Source organism: Alternaria alternata (assembly GCF_001642055.1).
Source record: "Alternaria alternata strain SRC1lrK2f unplaced genomic scaffold CC77scaffold_25, whole genome shotgun sequence".
Lineage (NCBI taxonomy): Eukaryota > Fungi > Ascomycota > Dothideomycetes > Pleosporales > Pleosporaceae > Alternaria > Alternaria alternata.
In genome coordinates, this window is record NW_017306214.1 from 59,179 (window position 1) to 82,893 (window position 23,715).

At 51.5% G+C, this 23,715-nt stretch overlaps 10 protein-coding genes across 10 annotated transcripts; 5 read left to right on the forward strand and 5 right to left on the reverse strand.

Annotated features, from left to right (window-relative positions):
- Positions 1-309: 309 nt before the first annotated feature.
- Positions 310-3,462, reverse strand: CC77DRAFT_1053995 (hypothetical protein; the record flags this gene model as incomplete). Its single annotated transcript, XM_018527776.1, has 3 exons — positions 310-769; positions 1,014-1,079; positions 1,133-3,462. 3 exons carry the CDS (start codon positions 3,460-3,462, stop codon positions 310-312), a joined length of 2,856 nt encoding a protein of 951 aa, XP_018380860.1.
- A 471-nt stretch (positions 3,463-3,933) lies between these two features.
- Positions 3,934-6,525, forward strand: CC77DRAFT_443769 (hypothetical protein). Its single transcript, XM_018531711.1, has 5 exons — positions 3,934-4,147; positions 4,200-5,032; positions 5,078-5,303; positions 5,368-5,969; positions 6,034-6,525. Exons 1-5 carry the CDS (start codon positions 4,027-4,029, stop codon positions 6,274-6,276), a joined length of 2,025 nt encoding a protein of 674 aa, XP_018380861.1. The 5' UTR covers positions 3,934-4,026; the 3' UTR covers positions 6,277-6,525.
- A 623-nt stretch (positions 6,526-7,148) lies between these two features.
- On the forward strand, positions 7,149-8,634 carry CC77DRAFT_1034817 (hypothetical protein; the record flags this gene model as incomplete). Its single annotated transcript, XM_018526895.1, has 2 exons — positions 7,149-8,221; positions 8,541-8,634. 2 exons carry the CDS (start codon positions 7,149-7,151, stop codon positions 8,632-8,634), a joined length of 1,167 nt encoding a protein of 388 aa, XP_018380862.1.
- Positions 8,635-10,101: 1,467 nt separating this feature from the next.
- Positions 10,102-10,882, forward strand: CC77DRAFT_1099016 (hypothetical protein; the record flags this gene model as incomplete). The annotated part of the gene is made up of 3 exons (XM_018529980.1): positions 10,102-10,361; positions 10,414-10,743; positions 10,795-10,882. The coding sequence occupies 3 exons, from the start codon at positions 10,102-10,104 to the stop codon at positions 10,880-10,882; spliced, it is 678 nt and encodes a 225-aa protein (XP_018380863.1).
- A 2,232-nt stretch (positions 10,883-13,114) lies between these two features.
- Positions 13,115-13,883, reverse strand: CC77DRAFT_1024808 (hypothetical protein; the record flags this gene model as incomplete). The annotated part of the gene is made up of 2 exons (XM_018525939.1): positions 13,115-13,131; positions 13,247-13,883. Coding segments are annotated over 2 exons (654 nt in total), but the record flags the coding sequence as incomplete, so codon positions are not given.
- Positions 13,884-14,552: 669 nt separating this feature from the next.
- CC77DRAFT_920338 (hypothetical protein) lies at positions 14,553-14,939 on the reverse strand (the record flags this gene model as incomplete). Its single annotated transcript, XM_018533711.1, has 1 exon — positions 14,553-14,939. A coding segment is annotated over one exon (387 nt), but the record flags the coding sequence as incomplete, so codon positions are not given.
- A 1,048-nt stretch (positions 14,940-15,987) lies between these two features.
- Positions 15,988-18,257, forward strand: CC77DRAFT_1024809 (hypothetical protein). The gene is made up of 2 exons (XM_018525940.1): positions 15,988-16,447; positions 16,494-18,257. The coding sequence occupies exons 1-2, from the start codon at positions 16,417-16,419 to the stop codon at positions 17,777-17,779; spliced, it is 1,317 nt and encodes a 438-aa protein (XP_018380866.1). The 5' UTR covers positions 15,988-16,416; the 3' UTR covers positions 17,780-18,257.
- CC77DRAFT_443858 (hypothetical protein) lies at positions 18,047-20,777 on the reverse strand. The gene is made up of 3 exons (XM_018531712.1): positions 19,654-20,777; positions 18,595-19,565; positions 18,047-18,450 (listed from the first exon to the last, which is right to left on the reverse strand). Exons 1-3 carry the CDS (start codon positions 20,650-20,652, stop codon positions 18,315-18,317), a joined length of 2,106 nt encoding a protein of 701 aa, XP_018380867.1. The 5' UTR covers positions 20,653-20,777; the 3' UTR covers positions 18,047-18,314.
- Positions 20,778-21,395: 618 nt separating this feature from the next.
- CC77DRAFT_946659 (hypothetical protein) lies at positions 21,396-22,024 on the reverse strand (the record flags this gene model as incomplete). The annotated part of the gene is made up of 2 exons (XM_018535096.1): positions 21,396-21,662; positions 21,716-22,024. The coding sequence occupies 2 exons, from the start codon at positions 22,022-22,024 to the stop codon at positions 21,396-21,398; spliced, it is 576 nt and encodes a 191-aa protein (XP_018380868.1).
- A 385-nt stretch (positions 22,025-22,409) lies between these two features.
- On the forward strand, positions 22,410-23,699 carry CC77DRAFT_1034822 (NuA4 histone acetyltransferase complex, Eaf3/MRG15 subunit; the record flags this gene model as incomplete). Its single annotated transcript, XM_018526896.1, has 4 exons — positions 22,410-22,576; positions 22,790-23,021; positions 23,074-23,461; positions 23,518-23,699. 4 exons carry the CDS (start codon positions 22,410-22,412, stop codon positions 23,697-23,699), a joined length of 969 nt encoding a protein of 322 aa, XP_018380869.1.
- Between the last annotated feature and the right edge of the window lie 16 nt (positions 23,700-23,715).

The following is a 23,715-nucleotide window of genomic DNA, read 5'->3' on the forward strand; positions in this document are numbered from 1 at the left end:
CACCTGCCTTCTGGCTGCCGTAGCTTAAAGGGTTCGCCGCAACTGCAGGCTTTCCTAGAGATCAGTTTGGCAACGTACAAGCAGTCTTCAATCTTGTTAGCCGCTGCGACGTGTTTCTAACTGTGGGCAAAGGGATCGTGTCATTCATCTACCTGTCCGCTAAAGACTTTTTAACATCCTTCTCCCAGATCGTATCAACTTCTCGGAAGACACATTTACCCTCGTTTATGCAGGCTTAACTGTAAAGGTCCCTCAAGACTCTCGACTTGACCCCAACGTACACGAATGTAGACTTCACACCTCCCCAACTCAATCTCTAAAACAACTCCAATCATACTCGCCGTTATAGCACAGCGCATACGCTCCGCCACCATACTGATTCACACATGCCCTCGGCGTATCTATACTGCGCGGAGTGGCTTCCCCTCCATTATAAGCACACCTCCAGGCGTTGCACCCGCCTCCTTGGAGTGACACGTATGCGGACCAGCTGCCCCCATACTGGTCTCTGCAGGCACGGTTCATGTCGATGCCGCCGAGGCGGCCGGCAGCTGCAAGTGTCGGGATGAGGAGCGTAGTATAGATGCTTAAATGCATTGTGATAGTTTGTGTGTTGGTGTGTGGATAGTGAGTGGTGAGCTTGTTTCCGTAGTTGACGGGGACAGATAAGGGGAAGTAGGTAGATATGAGTATTGAGCGTTGGTAGAGCACAAGGAGCAGTGCATAATGGAAGAAAACACTCGGGGCTTGAACTTTATAGTCATACGGGCTAGATACGCTTGTTTCTTAGTCAATCAATTATAAGTCCAAGTGAATTCTTCCGTAGGATTATTTGTCTATAGGCTAAAATGCCGATGGGCTAATGATACGAGGTCGTATATGCAGGGCGTAACATTGTACTAGACCGGAGCAACTGAAGCCTTCGGACTACTTGGGGAAACTCGTTCACTGCTACCCTTGGAGGAGTAGCCTATCCTTGGCAATATCAACTCCTGTGGACTCGGAGCCGATACCTCAGCCAAAGGCTCATAGAGAGCACGCTAACGCTTGACGTTGCCATCATACTGGCAGCCACAGGACTAAACGATGGTCAGTAGCTTCTTGAAAAACTCTACTGGATAACTTGACTCACGGTGTAACAACAATGCCCCAGCCCTCGAACAAGCCCAAGGCCAGACTCAGAGCAATGAAATTATAAATCAAAGCCCATCTTACATTTATCCTCGCTTGAGCCACCACTTGTCTTGAGATGGAGAACGCAGCAGCAAGACATTGCAAGTTGCCTGATAATATGACTACGCTCCCTGCGCGAGCCAGACAGCCTTGTACCAACGATACAGACACGCCTACATCCGCTGTTGACTGTGCGAGAAAGTCGTTGACGCCATCGCCAACCATGACGACGCAATAGCCCTCTTGTTGTAAGTCTTGAACGTGCCGCATCTTGTCAAAAGGAGACGCGCGTGATGCAAGGACGGGAATGTCAAGGACTGATGATATGCGCGACGCCTCGGGCTCGGAATCGCCAGTCAACATAGTGACTCGCAAGCCGTCTGACAGGAGAGATTGGATGACTGAAGAAGCTTCGGGGCGGATGGTGTCTTGAACACATATGTAACCGCTATACCGCCTGTCAAAAGCGAAGTACACTCTGGAGGCTTCGATACTTTCGAGTGCGACCTCGATGCCGCTTTTTTCCAGGTATGCCGCCGATCCTATGCTAACCTCTGTCCAGACGTTGGCGAGAGTCTGGACTTGGCAGCTCGTTCCTTTACCAGGGACAGATCTGAGATTGCGTGTTTTATTTACGTGTTCTGAGAAGCGCACCATACCGCTTGAATTGCTCATGGTCAGCGCCCACTTGAAGACTGCTTTCGCAACGGGATGAACACGAGCGTCTTCTGCTTCCGCGGCCGCCAACAGCCGAAAACATGTATCTTCGTTGAACCTAACTTCTCCATCGAAACGGTGGCTCACGACATCAAGATTGCCTCTTGTAAGAGTTCCGGTCTTGTCCATGACGATATGTGTGGCTTTGCATAGGGCTCGCATAGTTCTGATACCGCCACTCAAAAGGACACCTTGGGAATATGCAGCATCAACGCCAGCCATGGCTGCGGACGGGGTCGCCAGACCTATCCCACAAGGACATGCAGCAGACAATACAGTCATGGCCCGCTCACATGCGGCTGTGATGACATCCAAGCCCGGTGAGCCCCAGTGATAGATGAGAGTAGTCGCAAATGATATGAGAGCTAGCAGCATGACCCCAGACACAAAGACCTTCATGATCATGTCGAGTGGCTCCATGCCCTCTCGTCGCTGCTCGCTGGCGGTGGACACACCTTCGATAACCCTGGCAAGGGATGACTCGCTCTGATCCTGACATATGATGACCCTCAGCCGACGGGATAGATTCTTCGTTCCTGCAAGCAGAAAATCTCCCATCTCTTTTGTTACGGGCAACGCTTCTCCTGTGATGGTCGATTCGTCAATGGCTGAGTTCCCCTCAACGATATAACAATCGCATGGTACGGTAGCTTGCGGCATAATGACAACATCGTCGCTCTTCTCCAACAGCGATGCTGGCAGCACAATATCAGTTCCGGAAATTTGGTAGAGTTCCTTCTCTGCCTTCATTTCGTAAAGCGCTATCAAATGCGCATTACTCTCCTTCCGTAGGACTGCTTCGAGATATCTACCAGCGAGGATGACAACAGTCAGAAAGGAGCCCGAGGATGCATATAGCTGTGAGCTCATCGCCAAACCCCCAGATACCGTTTGCAATACGGATAAACCAAGGCCGAGAATGAGCGACAGACTCAATAGCGTGTCCATGGTGACAGCCAGTTTGCTCTTTCTTGACCATGCTCGGAAATGGATTGTCCGCGCATCCCAAGCTTGAACTCTGAATGCCATCGAAAGCAGTAGCCAGGGAATCACTCCACGCTTTGCAGACGCCAAGAAGAACTTGCCCAAGAATGTGGGGACATATTCCAGGCCAAGGATAAGTGTAGAACATACACTCGCTGAAGATATAGCATCTCGAAGTGATTGCAGCTCCTTTGACTGTCGCAGTCTCTGCATAACCTCCTCTGAACTCCTTTCCCCGAGTGTAGCCTCGTAGCCCGCAACACAGATTGCCTCCACCAATCTCTCAGAGGTAGTCAAGGCGGGATTGTAGAATATGCTGGCACGACCAAGAGGCAGCGAGACATTCGCTCTGAGAACACCAACAACATTGTCCAGCTCTTTTGTGACAGCTGCAACGCAAGCACCACATGTCATACCACCAATGCTGATGCGGCATGTCTTTGACTCTGTCCTCTTCTTCATCGACTCTGCCGGAGCGCAGCTGTCTTCTGCATCGCTGTATTTGATTTCGAGGAAGCGTATATCAAAAGTATCGCAGATTCTGATGATTCTGTTCATGACAAAAGCCGTCAAGATACAACATGCCATATTCGGCTAGCTGGACTGAAGCAAAGATTCGGTTGTGAAAAATGTCGAAGCTACAGATTAATTGACTCTTGCAGTATGTCTCGCAATTCGCTTTGAGTAGCAACGCTACTGTCGCCCACCAAGAGTCTGCAAGCGCCTTTCATTGCATCGGATACTGTCAGTTCCCGAGCCGGACGGATCGCATCCTAACCTCACGATGTGTTGCGGCTTTGCCTCCCCGCTTGTATCGGCTCTGTACCCCACATCTTGGGGCCACTCACCCCTCAGATGACGCAGGCCAATGTACGGATACAAGCTGGAAAGAAGGAGCCGGGGAAGGGCCGATGAATGCTCACTAATTGTAAGACCTGGTTTGTAGCGATACGCTCGCAACGCCATTGGTTTGTGCTGAGTCGCTGCATTCGAGTCGCACTAGGATATCCGAGCGATCGAGAAGTTGCAGCTATGAGGAGCATTAATAATTTAAAGGGGGTTCTGATAGATTGAGCGTTCAAATCTGCAGGATTACTAGAAGAAGCTATCACGATCGCATCTACCCAGCCTTGAGACGCAACGCTGTCTACAATGACGACGACGATAACGACGGCCGAATTCACGGATATTGCACCTACATCGCAAGATTTCAAGTCAGATTTGCCTACCATTCGAAGCAATCATGCACCTGCGCAAAGTTTTCGCTTTCAGGGTTCGCCGTCACCTCTGTTGAGAATGCTGTAGCAATAGGCTAACCAATATAGACGTCTTGATACCACAGCAATGCGGCAAAGGAAAGGCGAAGAGATACTATCAGACGCGTACGCTTGTACAGTATGCCTTTCTTACATTCACAGGCCTAGCCGTGTTCTACAAGATCGATGATCCACAAGCGCGTGTGGCTGGAATCGGTCTTCTCTTCCCAGGAGCAGGCTTCGTTGCAGTCTGCACCATCCCCTCGATCTTGGCACTTTTCTTAACACTAGGCGCTGTTCCACTTATCCTTTTTATGTGGTTCGGTTGCGGCGGACTTATTTTTCCGATTCTGTTATGGGTAGGATCCGATCTGCTTGCTGTTGCGCTTGCAAGGGAGACGGTATTGGAAGCTGCAGGACCCATCGTTACAGTGGCATGTATCCTCGGCATAACATATGTAACATGGCAGACACAGAATGCAAACCAAGAAGCCGAAAAGAGGCGCGAGCAACGCAATGCATACCTGGTAAACGCAGTCCAAGAGAATCAGGCCAAGGCCCAGCCAGCTCCACGTCCAGGATCACGAGAGGCCGACGAGCGAACGCTCCGATTCCTTCAATGGGTACTTGAATTAGGTCTTTCGCCCATAGATGACTTCTCCTACCATGATGTGATTGATCAGTTCCAGACTTCGGCAATTCGATATCAGCTCTACCAGGGCATATATGAACTTACAGCCTACCAAAATCATTACTGCCCGAACTTCCACGGCTATCTTTCCAAAGCAGAGAGGGGCTTGATCGAAAAGTCCATGTCGAAAAGGGTGATGAATTTCTGGAAATGGGAGTCACTCATGGGCAAGTTCACGCTAGATTGGGATCCTGTGAAGGAAGACAACATTGTGAGTGAAGCCTCAGCTGTTCCGGTAGAGACTAACAGCCCGCAGATGGTATCTGGGTACATCCTGCTCGGGGCTGCACTGTACCAGATCGTGACTCGTGATGATCGATATGCCAAGGAGAACTCAATGGAGTTTGTTGTTACAGATGGCGCCCGGTACAAATACGACTTGGGCTCGATCGCTGATGCCGTCTTCCGCAATATGGATCAAAATCCGTACAATCTCTATCCATGCGAGCCCAACTGGATATACTCGCTCTGTAATTTGGTGGGTAAGTAGTACCTGTACGAGATGTATGCGAGACATACACTGACTTCGTATCGCCATATCTGCAGGCATAAGTGGCATAGTCGCGTCTGACAAGGTTCTGAGCAACGACTACGGCACCAGGCTCAAAGGTCGGTTCGAAGCGGCCCTAGCCAGCGAGTTTTCCAACGCCGACGGCACGATCTTGCCAATTCGAAGTGAATTAACGGGCTTCACGATTCCTGGACTTGCAGGCGCAATCTCCGACGTAGCTCCCAGTGTATTCTGCGGACCATATCTTCCACACGTTGCGCATCGCCATTGGGCGATCATGAAGCAGGAAAACTTGTGTTGGACGAACGACGGACATCTCGAGTTGACAAATCTTGTTGGCGCTGACAATCTTGATCCCGGCAACTACAGGAGTGGTCGTGGCTATGTCCGAGTCGCCATGGCCAGCGTCGCAACCGAATTTGGGGATGTAAAGATTCGCGACGAGTTGATACGGCAGACGGACGAAGAGCAGTTTCCGGTGTACGAAACGCGCACTGGCGCACTGAAGAATAAAGGTCTATCCACTCTTGGCCAGATCAACACTTTGAGGAGCAGATTAGGTGCTCATGGCGATTGGAATAGTCTTCTTAAAGATGGGCCGCCAGAACACTGCTTTCGCGCTCCAATTCTAGATGAGGCAAGTCATGACTGCGCGAAATGCATGTGAGACATACACTGACTTCGTATCTCCACATCTGCAGGTGCCCTTCCCTGAGGTCCTCGTTGGAAAGGCGTATTCGCATGACGGAGAATCGGTCGAACTAGTACTTTATAATGGAAGAATGGCTGGAAACTTCACTCTAGGCTTCAAGAACATGAAGGCAGGTAGAGCTTACAGGCTGGGCTCACAGACTGCGGTGGCAGACCACAAAGGTGAGGCTAAGCTGTCAGTCTCGATCGACGGAAGAACGGCGATCACTCTGCGTCCCGTAGAGCAGACATAGCTGAGACACCCTGACCTGGTAGACGTGTGGCGACCTGATAAAAGTGTGGTGTTGGTAGTTGGTAGTTGGTAGTTGGTAGAATAGAAAGAGTAGGCGATGTCGGCATTGGCGGAAGGATCTCCCGTTGTCCGACCCACCAAACCATTTGACCATCAATGACCCATTAATTTTGACGTACTATGACTGTACCACTGGAAATGAAATGCAGGCTACATAAAAGCTGCTTTGTTACGTAGGTCAGTCGCAACTCATAAGATCGTGATGATGGTTTCGCGGCGAGGTGGTCACGACCAGGTCTTGGCATTATGCTTGGTGTTTCACATGCGAGCCGATACTTGCCTCATTCAGTGACCTGCGACACGACCTCAGCAAAGGAACACATCAATCAGAGAGCAACTTTGCACGATACAAGCGGTCATGAACATGTCGCTCAAGCCCGACTCCTCCCTAGCGAGGACCAGAAATGCCGTGGTTGTCAACCTAGAGGCTGATGCTCAACACCATGATTCAGCGTCGGTCACATATCCGGGCTACCGTCTCAGTACCTCGTGTCGGAAGATCTAACCGTTACAGCGCGTCTAAGCACGGTCGGAAAGCTAGGGGCCAGCCTCGCAATGGTTGCCGGCAGCCGGCGCTCCTTCATGCGCTTTACTTTTCCTATCCAACGTCACGGCCTCTTGTGCGGCTATCCTTGAAGCTTCTACACCCCCGTTTCGCCCAGTTCGCGTGTGACGAACGCCCCGGTCCACTGCCACAGGAACACCATCCTCCTCCAGCTTCGAGAAAGATCGGCACGGCCTCCATGCTTGCAATTCCCAACATCTCGCGTTAACATTTCGATCGACCGAACTGTCCCCGGCGGCTTCGTCGACATGCTCACGCTCCACACACTCTTACGTCTCCCTCCCATACTCGTCGCCGCCCTCGTGACACGCGCATACGCAAGCCCAGATGGCGTTATCGGCGACGACAAAGGCGCTGGCAGGCCTACATATGCAACAGCTCTCACCGGCGGCGAGGGCTGTGACTTCTCCGACATCGAAGACATTCGCGACGGCTTCTCGGAGATGACAAGTCTATTCGCCGCCGCAACGCCCTTCGATCCTACCTCACAGCCTGCACGAGAGTTCTTCAGCCCCTCAATAACGGCCAACTACACGGACATGATAGCCACGAACCTCCAACGAGCGGCAAACTACGGCGTCCTGGAAGGAGGAATTGGCGCCGTAAACTCGGACATTCACATACGCTGCGACGATCCCATGAAGCTCTGCGACAAGGGAAACAAGCGCGAAGGCGACCACGCAGCCTACAACATCGGCAACGAACCTCACATCGTCTTCTGCCGGGACTACTTCCGCATGGATTCCCTCACCGGCCGCATAAACAAGAAAGCCGACAACCAGATGGAAAAGGATCGTCTGATGGAGTACTACAACCGCGCCTCACTCTGGGCACGCATGGTCATGCACTTCTCTTCCATCGGCACCGCAGTCGTCGAGCGCCCCGTCCCCGCACCTCCCAACTCGACGAGCGAATGGCTCCTCGTCACCTCCCAAGGCGCAATGAACACGTCCGTCCTCGCCGGCGTCCTCAACGAACAGCCCGAAACCCCGACAGACTTCCAGACGCTCAAGTACGCATACGGCGCCACGCGCTCCAAACTCCTCGCCATTCTCTCTACACAGATGAGCTACGACGCGGCCAATAACGCGGAGAATTACGCCTTGTATGCGTTGGCGCAGTACATTCTCAAGAATAAAGGCTTTTATCCGAGTGTCCCGATCATGGATTTCCCGAATGAGGCGAGCGTGCTTACGAATGAGAATTTGCAGGATGGGGAAAGGGTCAAGTATGCATATTTTGATGCCCCGGATGTAGTAGCAAGGCCGACGGGTATGGAGTTGAAGGGGGCGCCGCTTCCGTCAGCTGGGTCGGGGAAGATGTTTGGAGCAGTGCCGTGTATGGTTGTTGCGGCAGGGATTGGTGCGAGCTTGTTGTTGTTGCCCTTTGGATGAGGTGGGTCGAGGCTGTTTGAAGCTCGGGAGCTTCGACGAAAAAATCGATACCAACCAGAAAGATATCCTTCAAAAGCCTATCACTATTACGCCAAGGACTCGGCTACCTACGAGGAGGATATACCCAGCCACAGCATCTTGAAGACTCACGCAGCATCCATCCGGTCCGTCTAACGCACAAACTACTGTTCGCCAATACGACAGTGTCGATTACTACGAGCGCATATTCAGCGACCCGAGGACCAGGATCCATTCAACGAGAATCATTAAGGTCATTGTCAGGCTATGTTGCTGTTTCAACTATCGCAACTACACCAGATGCTACACTGCATCAAGGTGACAGGAGGTCACGAGATTAGGAGACTGATGGATTGGAGGTTGGGTATGAACATGCGGCTTCCGGGTAAAAGTGTAGAGTCTCAAGTCACTTGGCAGTTGGTTTGGTAAAACCATCCGGGTTTAGACCTAAAGAAGACAGATAATCTGTTAGGGATGTTACTGTATGCTTGTACTCTTGGTGCTTCAGACTTCCATCCTTCTCGTTGTCAACATTGCAATCTCGATGTATGTCCTCATTCTACCCAACGCAAACACTACGTATAGAAAATGATAGTGCGCATAGGACAATATATGGTAACAGTCCCGCAAGGTCATTCTCCATTACAAGAAGCACAGAATGACAAGATTTTCTCTCTGACAGCATCGAGAACAAACTGTAGGAGGCGAAAAATGCAGCTCGCACCGCTAGCTCGTGATCATCCAAGCGCTTCAGGCGGCAAGGCTGTACACAGACCCAGCTAACCATGAGTGCTAACGCGTCCAAAATCCAACTTTCATCCCGAATCTGCCTCTGGCCACGCTTCACCACGTGTCCAGGAAGCCGGAACAATGTACGGCACGGTACACGACTGATGCAAGTGGATGCGAGCGGGTATGGCGCGTTCCGCAGGGCTGACTAGCAGTAGAGTTTCTCAAGCTCCATGCAATCTTGGTAGAGATAACGCCAACTAAGATAAGGTGTGCCGGCCAAAAGTGGCCTAGTACAATACTACTACATCCAGAAGAAGACATCAGCCTCGGATCCAGACCATCCCGTGCGACCATGTACCAGGATCAACGAAAATCAAGCCCCTCTTGCCAAAAGAGGAGGTTGTAGACTTGCTCACTCCAGTGCTTTGGTTCGCTTGCCGACGAGCACATGGCGGCGTGGTGCGTGTTCGTTTTACAATGCTCGCGGATGGGGTTGTTGCTCATAGAAGTATTGCGGTATCGTACTAAACAGACCATTCAAGTAATATCAAAGAAGAGTCTGCGGGTTCTTAGTATGCCAAGGCAGTGTTGACACGCTATTCACCTTGATGTAGCTGTGACTCTGAAAACAGTAAAAGCCACTTATGGGCCACACAATTGTCGCCACCAAGTCACTAGACTGTCTTTTCGTTCTTGGTCTAGTTTAAAGGGAAACTAGCCAGAGCATCGGTGGATCCGGGTATTGGTCGTGGTACCTTACCCCAGGCTGCTAGCTTGAACAGTGGACTAACACGCAGGCTACTAGTCGTATATTTCCTTAGTACGCAAGTAAACGTGTCTAGAAGGCGCTTCAAACATCGAGACCTTTGGTGGCTGGCTGAGTCGAGTGTTCAGTCGAACCTACGCAAATCATGTGTTGCACGTTTGTTGCAGCCAGCGGGTCGAGGGCATACTCTGGTGCTATTCATGGTATAAATAAGCCAAGCTAGAATACGTTTGCTTCGCTGAACATCAGTTGTCATCTTCATACAATTACAAAAGTTCAATTGCTTCCACCATGCCGAGATATCGCAGGGCTCTACTTTCCGCTCTGCTGTCGATTACTCTACCGGCAGCTAACGCAGCTAGCCCTTGTCCCGGCGGGCTCTATGGACTGGTTGCATCTGGTCTTGCCCAATACAAACCAGCACAAACATTTTGTTCCAGTAAATATCCTCTACCCGTCGTCACAAGCACAGTGACAGCGCCAATATCGACCAAAACCACTACTATCGCAATAGTGACCACGACAACGACTGTCGGTACTGGTACTTTCACGTGAGTATTCTGGTGGTCCGGATGAATTCACACGCTGAAGCATATGTCAAAGTATCACCGCACCTCCGGTAACTGAGACGAATGTTCTTATCGTTACGTCAACCATCTCTAGCACGAGCACAGTGACTGGCGCGCTCCCGCCTCAACGAAAAAAGCGCGACGACGTCGAAGCCCGAACTGGACCGAAGAATAAGCCATCGACAACCACTATAGACGCAAAGGCTGCAGCTTTCAGCAGTCTCGTCGCCCAAGCGACCTCTTTCGTACGAACGGTCTGTAGTTGTCTCCAGACAGCCAAGACATCCACGGTAACTGCGACTCCTTCCACCGTTGTCAGCGTCACTGGCACATCTACATTGTCTGCTACACAGACAAATTCAGTGTAAGTCAGACTACATGCCACACTACACTTTACCGCTCACACCAACGGCAGAACGACTACACCAACAATAACCACAACTGTAACAAACACAGCTACTATCACTACTCTTGTCGCGACAGTAACAGTGTTGCCTACGTAAGTCCATCGTCCAGGAAGTCGTCGAAGATGACTGAACTGACGACTACGAAACAGCTTCCTCGGTCCAGTCTGCATTTCAGATGGCGGCATGAATCAGGGGGCGGGCGGATGTTCAGCCAACTGTTTCTGTGATGTTCGTAAACAGCAGCCTGTTGGCGTCGACTTTCAATATGGCATATGCAATGTGGCCTTTAGCTGTGGTGCATCGTGTCAATCGGATGGAGACTGTCCAAGTGGACAAGCGTGTGCTGCTGGGGCCGCTATTGCTGTTTGTCCAGGAGGCTCGTCATGTGTTGATTATTCTCCTTGTTCGTCTTCGTTGGGGCTGGGCAAAAGACAGGTTCTTGTTAGAGGCTCGGAGGAGGAGAAAGCTGCTAGGATGGCGAGGTCGAATGTACTATCGAAGAGTGCTGCGGGGATCAGAAGGCTGTAGTTGGGGCATATGAACGGTTCATGAAACTTGAGGTGTTTAGCACTGGCACGATATAGACACGGAGTCGCTAGACTACTCTTGAATCTAAGTGGAGTGAGAGTTTGAAGGGTCAACGCCTTCCCCGTTCGCGATCCTCATATACTCCGTCTATGATCCTGCTTATATCGCCTTCGATGCATCGTCACTGCAGAATCGCATCGTTCTACCTGCCTCCTTGTCCGTTCTCCCATGTCCTTCCTGTCTTAACCTCCAACGCATCACAAACATCCACGCGCTATCCTCGATCCCTACAGTCATTGCGGTAACGTCATCTAGTCATCTTATCCTTGTTCTTGTTCTTGGCCGGGTAAGTTCGATGATCTGCTGCTTGGCTCTGCGGCGAAGTCTAGGTCGTTTAATGGTATTTCCATCGCTGACGTATCCTCCCGATATACAGTTTCATGTATCGTTGATAGCAAGGGGGGTCGTGCGCGATTTCTCTGGCACGGCTTTCGGAACTTGCGATTTGATGAGCGGCGTTGTGAGATGGGTGGCGTTGACGAATGCGGTGGTGGTGGTGGTCTCCAGACGTAGCATAATGCCATAGTGAACCAGATTAGGATAATGATGACTAGAGCAATGATATCTAAGTTCATAATAGGTGTGATCAGAAATCGTTGCGGACATGGTAGTTCATATATGCCAGACACATCACAGCTTTGTCTTCTTTGGAAAGGCGATTTGGCTGATTACTGAGAGTATTTATCAGTCGTCGTAAGCCATCGGTCGTCGTAGGTTGTCGGCGGCACTATCCTCGCTGCGCAAGTAAGCGGTGTCGTGAGTGCGTACGTAGGTTGGTGGGGTTAAATGTTGTGGACTCGCAATTTTGACCAGAAAAGGCCTAACGTAGGATGCTCAAGATGGTAGGCCTGATCGTATTCTGGTGGCTTGAATATCGTCGTCGATTTTCTTACCAAATGGCATAAAAAGTGGCAGGTTCGTGTCGTCCTAGATAGAAGATGGTCTCAGACCATGTTGTTCGGCCGTGGGTGATGCTTTTGACAAGTCGGAGGCAGCGTCGCTGATGCTGGTTCTCGCAGCACTGGAGGCGGGCTCCAGAAAAGACAGAGTGCTAGCGTGAAAATGACCAAGAAAATGATGAGAAGGGTATAATAGTCCATGGCGTCAATTCTGGTGAAGAAGACCGAAGGCTGTTGATATGCTGGGCAAGTTCAGTATAGAAAGATGTCTTGAACGGTGACATTGCTTTCATTTAAGAGCGGGTTTGAGCTAATAAACACAACAACCCATTTCGGTTATGGTCGGTGGTATTCCAAGTCTGATTGGTATAAGTATCTTGGTGATGACTGTGTATCTTGGTGCTGGCTTGGTTCAAACTTGGTAAATTTATGGCAAATTCGCGCCATGGACCCGATCGGGCTAGGCAGAGGTGATGTAGATTGGCTGTCCATGCATGCCAGCTTACACGTTATAGCAGCAACCTGCGCCTAGGGGAATGCGTTCGGTTCGACGCATATGAAGGTAAAGCTAGTATAAAGCTAGTATTAGAGAGGACGCTGGATGTACGTTGCTGCTCAAGGTTTTTGACACATCCTGAAAGCATGGTGTGTTTCCATTACAGTGCCCGTGCGTTGGATGATCACCAACGCTGGATGATCACCCTCAACAACTCAATATCATCAATAAGATGAGGTTGTACAGCCACAACAAATCGTGATAAAACTGCGCAAAGCTGGGATTATACTATATATAGGCCTACGAAAGTTTTGGCTTATTCAGATTTTTTTTTGGAGGGCGTTATCACGCGATCACGGCGACTACGCGGTAGAACAGCTGGTGCACCCCTTGCGGCTCCCACCACAGCTAGAGCAACACCACCACGCTTTTGACGCTTTGTAGCTGGCTTATGAGGTTTTGAAGCTTTGCGCTTACCCGATTGGGGCAATTGTATAGCTTTGGCAGCGTCGCGGAGGCTTCTACGATGCTCTCTTTCGGCTTTCTCTTCGGCCTTCCGCTTTCTAGTCTCCTCCCAACCCTTCTCCCGCTCAACACGCCTCGCAGCTTTGAGTTGAAGCTCACAATTACGAGCTGCTTTGCTTGCCTCGGCTTGCTCGGCTTTTTGAAGCTTTTCAAGCTCGGCTTGTTGTTGTTGTTGTATCTTGTTATCACGAACTCGTTTGACGCTTGTTGGTGACCACCAAATAGCTCCCCCATGATACTCAGGATGATCCTCAAGCTGTAGGGTATAGGACTTGGTTTCTCGCCTCTTCTTGATGGCTAGAGATTGCCTGAGGCCTTTGAGTTCGCCGTGGAGGAGTGTATTTTGAGCTGCAAGGTGGTGTAAACTTCGTTGAAGCTTCCTGACCCCTTTACTGCTTTGATCCCTCACCTCCTGACGTACAATTGACTTCAACTTGAGCCAATCCTCCCCGGAGAGTACAGAGGTTGAACTGGCTTCTGAATCTGACCCCTCCTTGGCAAACTTGTCGAGTACAACTGCTGGGTTGGGTGGGTGTATCCTAGTTGCTTCAAACGCTCTCTTGATGAGGGGAGGTTTGAAAACCTTGTTCTAGGACCTCTAGAAGAGCGGGAAGAAGTCTCCTTTGGTTATATTGAGTATCCCTTGGCCGTCTTGAAGGTATTGAGTTAACTTAGCTGAGTAAGCGTTTGCCAGAGGTTTGAACATCACCACATCAAGTGGTTGAAGCGTATGGGTAGCGTGAGGCGGGTATACAGCCAACAGGATCTTGTGATCGTGACAATAATTGATAAAGTCCATTGTAACATGAGATCCATGGCCGTCAAGGAGTAGTAATCGATACCCAGTTGAAGCATGCCGCCTAGTTTGTCTTTCAAACACCTCCTTGAGCCAATGTAACCCAATATCGTTGTTGCTCCAGCCGGAGGGTGATGACGTAGTAAAGACTGAATGGTTTCCTGCTTGTACAGCATTAACCCAGCTGGTTTGTATAGCTCCGTTGGCTGCCTTGAAGATGAGAGAAGGACTCAAAGCGCTCCCATCCGAACAAATACAAGCCACAACGGTAATCCACTCACTTGAGCCATCCTCAAGCGGTTGGCGTACCCCCTTTTTCACATAACGTGCCTTAGAGAAGATACGCTTTGTTCTGCCAATCCTTCCAAGTTGAAACCCCTTTTCGTCCATATTGAATATATGGGATGATTGGACGTTGTACTCCTCCATCTTTTTAATTAAAAGCTTAAAATACAAGCTGTACTTGGCTCCTGAATCGGCGTTGCAACGAAGTTTGTTCAATCCCTTGCTGTACGCGGAGATGAGGGAGTCGGGATGACGGTGGAGAAACCGGGTAACCCAGGTTTCAGAAACCTCTTTTCCAGCCAAACTTGAAGCAAAGCGTTGTATCATCTCCCTTGAAGGTGGCAAACGTCGTTCGGTAAGCGTATCGACGTATTGTACAAGCTCTTTTTCGTGTTGTGGATGAAGGGAGAGCCGGCGTACGCCATATGCCTCTTGCAGACCCTTGTGCCTTCGGGCGAGCGTACAACGGTTGATGTTGTACTTTTTCGCGATTTGTTGGTACGAGAATTCATCTCCTGGGTTGCGCGATTCGATTTCTTCAATCGCTTCCTGAATCGGATCCATATTGGTTGAGTTATCACGCGTTGAAGTTTTGTTGTGGTGGTGGTGGGGGTGATCATCCAGCGTTGGTGATCATCCAACGCACGGGCACTGTAGTAGACGGATACGGTATGCACCTTGCATACCGACGAGCTTTACATACTGAGCGGTCAGATGCGAGAACCGCCATCATTCGTAACCTTGAGGATCCCAAGGCAATGCCTGGCTGGCAAGTTGGACGCCAATGGTGAAGTCGGGACGTTGGGTCTGAACTGCTGTCGCGTGAGTAAGGAAGGCTTCGACGCGACGTAAGAAAGCCCTCGAGCTCTAGAATGAGGGAAGGATCCATAACCACCGACAAAGTATGGGGAGAACAGCTGCTCTTCGGAAACCGAAGCAAGTCTAGTGTCGTACGAGCCTCGGGCTCTCCGATATGACCACTGTAGATCGATGCTGCGAGGCAGCCGAGGCAGAGAACAAGACGATCGCTGCATCGATGTAGAGTGAGGAGAAGTTACGGGTCAAATCGGAAACACCGTTGTCCATGACTCTAGGCTGTGAGATGCAAGGGGATAGGTTGTAGAAACAGCCATGATTTCCCCAGATTGACCCCTGGGATGGCCAAACCTAGAGGTGATCGGACGGGAACTACGGTAGGTTCGGCCAAGGAGAAGAAAGTCGTTTGACGCCACTGCAGCATTTCGGACCGCAGCAAACTAATGGGCGCCAGTCAAAATACTCACGGAGGAGCTGCCCTTCTTGGCCTTTAGGCGCACTCGGATCGCGGAGAGACGGTGAGAAGGTTTGTCCGAGATGAAGGGGAGCAGAATGAACATGGAGGAGCATGCGTGTAAAGGGCCTTGTTACATGAGAAGTTGAAGGCTGTTTAGACTCGAATGCGTTCCTGCCAATATAGAGTAGCCCAGGAACGCATTCCGAGATGTGGAGAGGGAATGCATGTCATCTCGGAGAACTTGGCAGATGGGTGGCAGGGAAGGAGCAAGCGAGCCGTTCGGCGCTAGTGGGCAGGTGGGCGCAAGGAATCCGCTGGCATGTGAAGGTGAACTTCTCACGCGCAACAGGACGCATGCAACCACTTGAACTCTCTCACCCGAGTCTCTCACTCCTGCGTACATCACCTGGCTTCATGGTCGGCGCCTTCCGGGAATGCGACTGCTCATCGACACGGCGTATTTGAAGCCGGCTGCGCAACAAGCGGCCCTTTGCGAATGCTCGTTCCTCACGTCATATCGCGCGCGACTCTCCCAACAGCTTTGCACAACACCAATCTCGACGCTTCTAGACGCATAAGCACTCGAGAGCCTGGTCGCCAGTCTCGATCCAGCCACTCCTGGGCCCGGCCAAGCCGACACACGGTAGACGGTCGCCTGTCGCTCGGCCTTATTCACCACCACGGCAACGACTCAAGCTGGAGGCGTTGTCGCATCAGTCGTTCGCGGGGCTCGCGGGTGCTACGGCCAGAGGCCTCCCACGTCCCGCCATGAACGACAAAGATCCGCCGCCATTTGGCTGTACGTTGCACTGCTACTAATCACACGTCACTGGCTGACCGAGCAGACACCTTCACAAACGACTTCTTCGACAACCCCCCCTCGCAATACGACAACAATGGCCAGTCCATTCTCAGCGACATGGAGAACCAGCAGCTCGACAACTTCTTCTCTCTAACCAACCCCTTCGACTCGCTCGACTCGCACCAACTGCCACCCGCCCTCGACGCCAAAGCGAGCGCCCACGACTACAACAACTGGGAGGACTTCATAGCCCCGCCGACAGTACATCGAGTCACTAGCACCATACCAGACCAAGCCCGTCCCCAGAACAGCTTCCACCAAGACCAACAATACCGACACGCAAACTTTCTGGGCAATACCGAAGATGAGCTCCAGGCAGCCACGGCTCTCTTCAACCAGGCACAGCCATCCTATGCCAACGGCCGCTCACACAGCTTCCATGGCTTGCCGAGCACGTCCAACACATTCCCCACAAATCCTGTCCATGATCTGAATGCCGGTACTCTGCCCTTGGGTCCGCAGCATGGGCTCTTACACGAACGCTTGGGCGCTCTGGTTCCCAACCACAGCACGCCAGCTATGGACGCCCACTTTGCGCCGCAATGGTCATCGAGCAAAGCAATGCAACAGCACCAAGCCGAATTCGGTCCCCCGCTGCAGAAGGTGGACTTGAAGAGGTCATACGCCTTTGGCACAGACAACTCCTTCGGCAGCCCATCCGGCTACTCGGGGCCGAACGGTCATCCAAGCGAAGAGAGTGCGGCAAGGGCGTCGATACAAGATCTCGAGGAGACTTCACACCACATACTACGAGCCGTCGCAGGCATCCAAGGGCCGAGCACGACTCCTACTGCATACAAACTGGGACAGCGCGGTGGCGGCGACGACGACGACGAACGATCCGACGAAGCAACATCCGAAGACGAATCCTCTGACCGCCCAGCAAAGAAGCGGAAAAAGAGCCAAGCACGGAATAGCAACGTCACGCCCAAAAAAGCCGTGCGGAATGGTAAGGCGCGGAAAATGGCGACCATGGCCGAAGACACCAGCATCAATAACAACACGAACAACAAGAAGAAGCGGGCACCTGCCACTACGACGCAAAAGACTCATCGCGAGAACTTGACCGAAGAACAGAAACGCAATAATCACATCTTGTCGGAGCAGAAGCGGAGGGATCTGATTAAGCAGGGGTACAAGGACTTGAATGAGGTTGTGCCTGCCGTGAGGGGTGGGGGGTTGAGTAAGAGCCAGATTCTTGTCGAGGCTGCCAACTTTTTGGAAGGCTTGATTGAGGGGAATGAGAGATATCGGGGCGTGATTGGCTAATACGTGCCATGTGGTTGCGAGGTGATGTGTCCTTGATTGGGAGACTTCGAACTAACATCGCGTTCGACGTCAAAGAGTTCTGAGGAGATGGTCCGTTGCGTAAGAAACATGTTGTGCATGCACATTCACGAATTACGACGAGAGTAATCGGCCATGATGGGGTGGAGGTGGTGCATGTTTTCTCGCTCGATGCTAGGTTGACGACACGGCTCATTGCAGCAGCATCGTACTATGCATGCCATCTACGAGTTACGAAGACGATTCCGTCATATCGCATCATCTGACACACCAAGGAGGAAGGAGGATTTGGAGCAGGCAATCTGCTACATACACAAAAAACGGAGTTATGGAGGCTACGATACCCCAACCAAAGTAAATAATCTTCTTGTTTCATACTTTATAACCAAATCTATTTGTCTACAATGCAAATTGTTGTATAAGTGGGGACCGGTGGTGGACGTCTCTCTCTCGATGATGATGATGCTTACACAAATATACGTTCGAATGTCAAAGTCTTCCCACAGCAACACGAACGTTATGCTGTAGCAGTAGCAGCAGGGCCCCCAGTCTCAGCAACCTTCTCTTTTGGTATATTGATCCTCATTGTCTCATCCCTCACTCTCGCCGGCCCGCGCTCATGTCCCTTTGGCACGCCAGCGATCCTCGAATTCCTACGTATCATTAGCCGTTGAACTGACTACGCATTGCCAGTCCAGTCCCCATCTTCATCTAGACCTTATGCTATCCTTTTCTCTTCCTTTGAAAAAAAAATGATAACCCTGTCTAGTAAAAAGGTGGGTGTTTGGCAAACTCACCGTTTTCCCCTCGCACCCCCCGGTCCACTACTCTTCTTCTTCGACGCGTCGGGAACATAGTCGCACCGGCCGTAGTCGTTGCAATACCCTGTTTTACATACGTTGTTGCTCCGACACGGGGCGCCGAGACACGTGTCTGTGGATAGACAGGGGACGCAGGAGCCCCAGGAGCAGTATTCGTCGGCCGAACAGTGCAGTGGCGATGTACATGGAGAGGCATGGTGGGACGGTGAAAGGCATGTGTTGAGAGAGGGCGAGGAGGAGGAGGATGAAGTGATGGTGGTGGTTGTAGACTCGAGGAGGCGGGTAATGTGGAAAAGATGCTCTAGAGAGTCTGTGTAGCACGACCCGTTTGGATCATTTGGCTGCACTAATCCCCGCTGTTGTTGTGGTGGTACCTCAATCTCGTCGCCCTCGATTGTCCTTTTTCGTTTCTCTCTCGCTGGTTGTATCGTGCTACGCGCAGAACACGCTTGACACGTGCCTTGCTTCTCATCACACCTCAGATGCGATTGGCAAACTGCTTTACTGTTGCACCGCTCCCCCACTCTACCAGGCTGTGTCTCGGAATACGGCTGACACACACTGTTCTTGCACAAAAGGTCCGGTGAGCACGATTCCGCTGCGTCGCACAAGTGGCCGAGACAGCCGAATGTGCAATCGCTCTGCTCGATGATGTAAGGGTTCAAGACTACGCTTGAGACGTTGGAAAGACCCAGGGGCTTCAATTTCCATTCTTGATTGTTGGAGCCGGTGAGCATGGCTTGGAGGTGCTGCGCTGTTTTTTCGTCGGCGGAAGGCGGGATGATGGAGACGGGTGGGGGTAGGTACTTGGTCCAGTTGAAGTTACTACGGGCTGTCACCGAGCGTTTGAGAACGTCCGTGAGGGCGGTCCAGGTGGTGTAGGTGGGATGGATGGGGTTGATACGCGAAGTCTTTCCCTCGGAAAGGGTGGTAAGGTGAGAGTATATCTAGAATTCCTTTTCGTTAACATCGTGATGCATGTTTTTTTTTTTCCTTTGAAAAAGATGGTCGTTAGTGAGTGATGAGGCCACGTACCCAAGGGATTCCCCGATAATTCAGCGCATTCCCCTGATCAAAAACCGCTTCCTTCTTGTAGAACAAGCCAAAGTCGGAGTTGTGCACATATGTCCATTCCTCCACCAACAATAATTTGCCCTCTTTTCCTTTCTTCCCTTTGCCCATTGCCCTCCCTGTCAGCGTGTTCCCCGGTAAGAACATTTCCGCCCACGGCGTCCCCGCCGTTCTCTCCGCCGTCTTGTCAAAATACCCATGGATGCCAATGATGTCAATAGCCTTGCAGTCGAAGACACTGTCCGGGAAATTCTCGTTTCCATCCACACTTTGTGGTCCAGAGACCCCACCACTGATGACCGCAATACCAGCGCTATCAAGCCCGATGCTAAATTTCAGATACGAGGCCATATCACAGAGCCAGGATTCGCCAGACGGTATCGGGCTGATGCCAGAAAATGGCTGGTTCTGCAGATCGACACCCAAAATGACTTCAGAGAGTGAGCCCCAGGACCGCCCATCAAAATTCCTGGAAGGGTAGTGTTTGAAGAAGACTTCGAGGCGTGTTTTGTAGAGATTGCGGTACTCTTCGCTGCTGTAGAAATCTAAAAAGGCTCCGTCGAGTTTCTGACAGTAGGCATCACAGGGAACGTCGTTTGAGCCGCGAAGCGCATGCGCGTCATGAGGTGCGATGATGACTTTGACCTGCCCCTTTGACAGATGGTGGATGGCGGCTAGTGTATCGTCGAATTGGTCCAAGAGAGATTTGTCGAAGCCGCCTAGCTCGCCTTCTGGGTCCGGGTGTTGGGCATCTGGACGGATGAATAGGCGGATTACTCGCGCGCCGCTTTTGACGATTTCACGGATGCTGTCATCGCGGTGTTGGGGGGCGAAGAATTGGAGTTGTGGGTAGTTGACACCGCCAAAGGAATGGTGGTTAGCTGTTATCCTGAGCGAGGCAGATACCGGCGGTGTCCAGGAGGTTAGAGAGACGAGTACTGCTAGAAGTGAGTGAAGCATCATGTTTGCGACAGGTACATGGAAGGCGACAGAGGAATTGCAAAGGACCGGACTACAACGCGGTATAAGTCACCCATCTTCAACTGGACACGTGTAGAGGTCGTAGTATAGACAGATCTCTGTTGCGGAAACTAGTTGCCACGGGTTGCGGGATTGAAGCTGTTCATATACATATATTAATTGCGGTCGTTCGTGTAGCCAATCACGGGTCGCTCAAGTTCTATACACGCGGGGCTGCTAGCCTGGACGGCGGAATGATGCTATTTAGCGAGGTGATTCTTCTAAAGCCGTGATTAGGTCTATCATGCTGTTGTAGTGCTTGTCACGTTCTCGGACGGCGGATTGCATAGTCGATACGCCAAGGAATGAACGATCCAAAACTCACAACTGGCAACATGTCATCATGCTGCATATGTCCCGACATACATCCAAGGGAAGATGGTATGAGGAGCGCAAATTCTCAAACAGCGAAGAGTGTAGCAAAGCTGCCTTCCCGCCTCATGCGCGCCGATGTGTCCTGGGTACGTCGGTCGTGACCTTGGTTCGGACGGAAAGCTACTCGATGTGCAATGTTTATCCAGGGCGCGACGTCACCTACAGCTTGCGCGACGGATGTGCGAGATTGCCGGTCCACGCATGCGATGTCTGTTATTCAGTCAAGGACCAAAGTGCCTAGCCATCAGCACACTGTTTGCATCTGTACAACGCCTTGTACGTGAGACACAATATGCAGGAGTGTCGTATTGTCATCCCCCCGGTTTGTCGCATACGGCCTCAAGTCGCTTGAGCGTTGCCATGACCTCTTCCCCAATGCCCTCGCCGCTGGATGATGGGGCAAACCGGCCATGGCGCAATTCACTGAGTGCGCCCACAACGTCTTGAACTTCTGTCAAGGCTATTCTGTTCTCTTGCTCCATCTCTGCAATCCGAGCCTCAAGGCTTTGGCACGCTTCGTCGATGTCGGAGTGGACCGTCTGTAGGGTGTGCGGTTTCTTACGAACTTGGCCGGAAATCTGGCGATGAGGTCAGCACGGGTCTCAGTAGTCTCTTTGGTATAACGAGCTACCTCCTCCTCCATTTGAAGCGCAACGGGGTCCAGTCCAGCGACGGTGGCATCGTCTATCTGGCGTTTCTCCCGCGCATACTCCCGCCTCAGCTGCTTGGACCGTTTGACCTCGTCGATGATGTCTTGACGGACGAGCTCAACATCCTTGTCGCGTATCCTCTGAAGCTCGCGATAAATCTCTTGTACAGCGGGGTTGGACCGGTGGGCGCGGGGAAAGATGTCGGTAAAGTCGCGTAGGGTGATGAAGTCGCGCAAGGGAGCAGGGGCGAGGAGGAAGTCACCGAGAATCTTGGCCTCTTGCGACGGCATGATTATGGTGGGAGACGTTATGTTCAGATGGAATGCAACTCATACATGTGATTGGTGAGGCAGTGATCGTGGTAGGATCGCCCAACGAAGGAGGCTCATCGGAAAGCGCGACGCGTGCTGGCCCGTGCCCAGAAAACTCCCGTGAGACGTGCCTTCGACGACTCTAAGCAAACATCGACTGGACCATCTATTACCAGGCTCATCGACTTGCTTACATTAATCAGGCAACGGGAACTGGTGTTTTGCGCTGCTGAGCATCTCTGTCTGACTGTCATCACTCCCATAGGGACGCGCTACCTGGACGTGCAATCTCCAGCACCCTGACCGCTTTCTTTTCTGACTACCAAACACATCAACACCAGATCCATCGCATTTCATCGCAATCATGGCGCCTGCAGCCGCTCCAGAGGCTGCGTTCAAAAAGGACGAGAAAGTCTTCTGTTTTCATCATGAGTTGCTGTACGAGGCCAAGATACTTGAAGCGCGACCAGTAGAGGAAGACAAGAAGAATGGCTTCGAATATAGGGTGCACTACAAGGGCTGGAAGAACACGTACGTATCTTCGCTTTGTTTGAGACTTTCTCCGCTCGCCCATCGTTCCGCTCCTCACTGCGGAAGTCACGTTTGTCCGCGTGTACACTTCACTCTCTCAATCCATGTACAACACCACTGCCATTTATCTATCTTCACTCCATCTCGAACTCCTAATTTAAGCATCCAACGAGTCGTGGATTGGCGTTGGGTCCAGTTGCTAACACCTCGCAGCTGGGATGACTGGGTTCCTGAGGATCGGCTTCGCAAACTGTCGCCTGAGAACAGAGAGTTGGCCAACAACCTCAGGCACGAGATGCTAGCTGCCCAGCGTGCTGCAAGGGCGCAGCCCGCACCAGCAAAGAAGAAGGCGCAAGGTTCGGCACGCGGTAGCGAAGAGCGCCAAACCTCCGTCTCTGCTGCCCCTCGCGGTCAGAAGAGGGTTCGCGACAACGACCTAGAGAAGGTATGTATCTTAGCATTTTGGCGACTCAGAGTGAATTCCTGACCCTTCCCAGGAAGAAGCATTCCAGAACAAGCTAGCAGTCAGGATCTACATGCCAGACAGGCTCAAGAGTCTCCTAGTCGACGACTGGGAGAACATCACTAAGAACCTACAGCTAGTGCAGCTTCCTGCGAATTATCCTGCAGGCGTCATATTAGACGAATACATGAAGCACGTCAATGACAACAGCAACCGCACCAGTATCGAGCGCGACATTCTCGAAGAAGTCATAGCAGGACTAAAAGAGTATTTCAACAAGAGTGTTGGTCGTCTTCTTCTGTACCGCTTTGAGCGTGAGCAATTCTACGACATCTGGTCTCGCATCCAACAACCGACTGATGAGCTTGCTGGGAAACCATTGGCGGACATCTACGGCGGCGAGCACCTCTTGCGTCTTCTGGGTATGTGTTTTTACGACTAGGAGAAGCTTGATCTTCGGCTAACGAGAGCGACGCAGTTACCATGCCCGAACTCATCGCGCAGACCAACATGGACCACCAGGCTGTCACGCGCTTGCGTGAGGAGCTTAGTCAAATGACTACGTGGCTCTCCAAAGAAGCTCAGATCAACACCTTCTTTGTGCCTACTTATGAGAGCCCGGGACAAGCCTATATTGACAAGGTCAAGTCCAGCACCTAGGGGAATGAGTAATTTC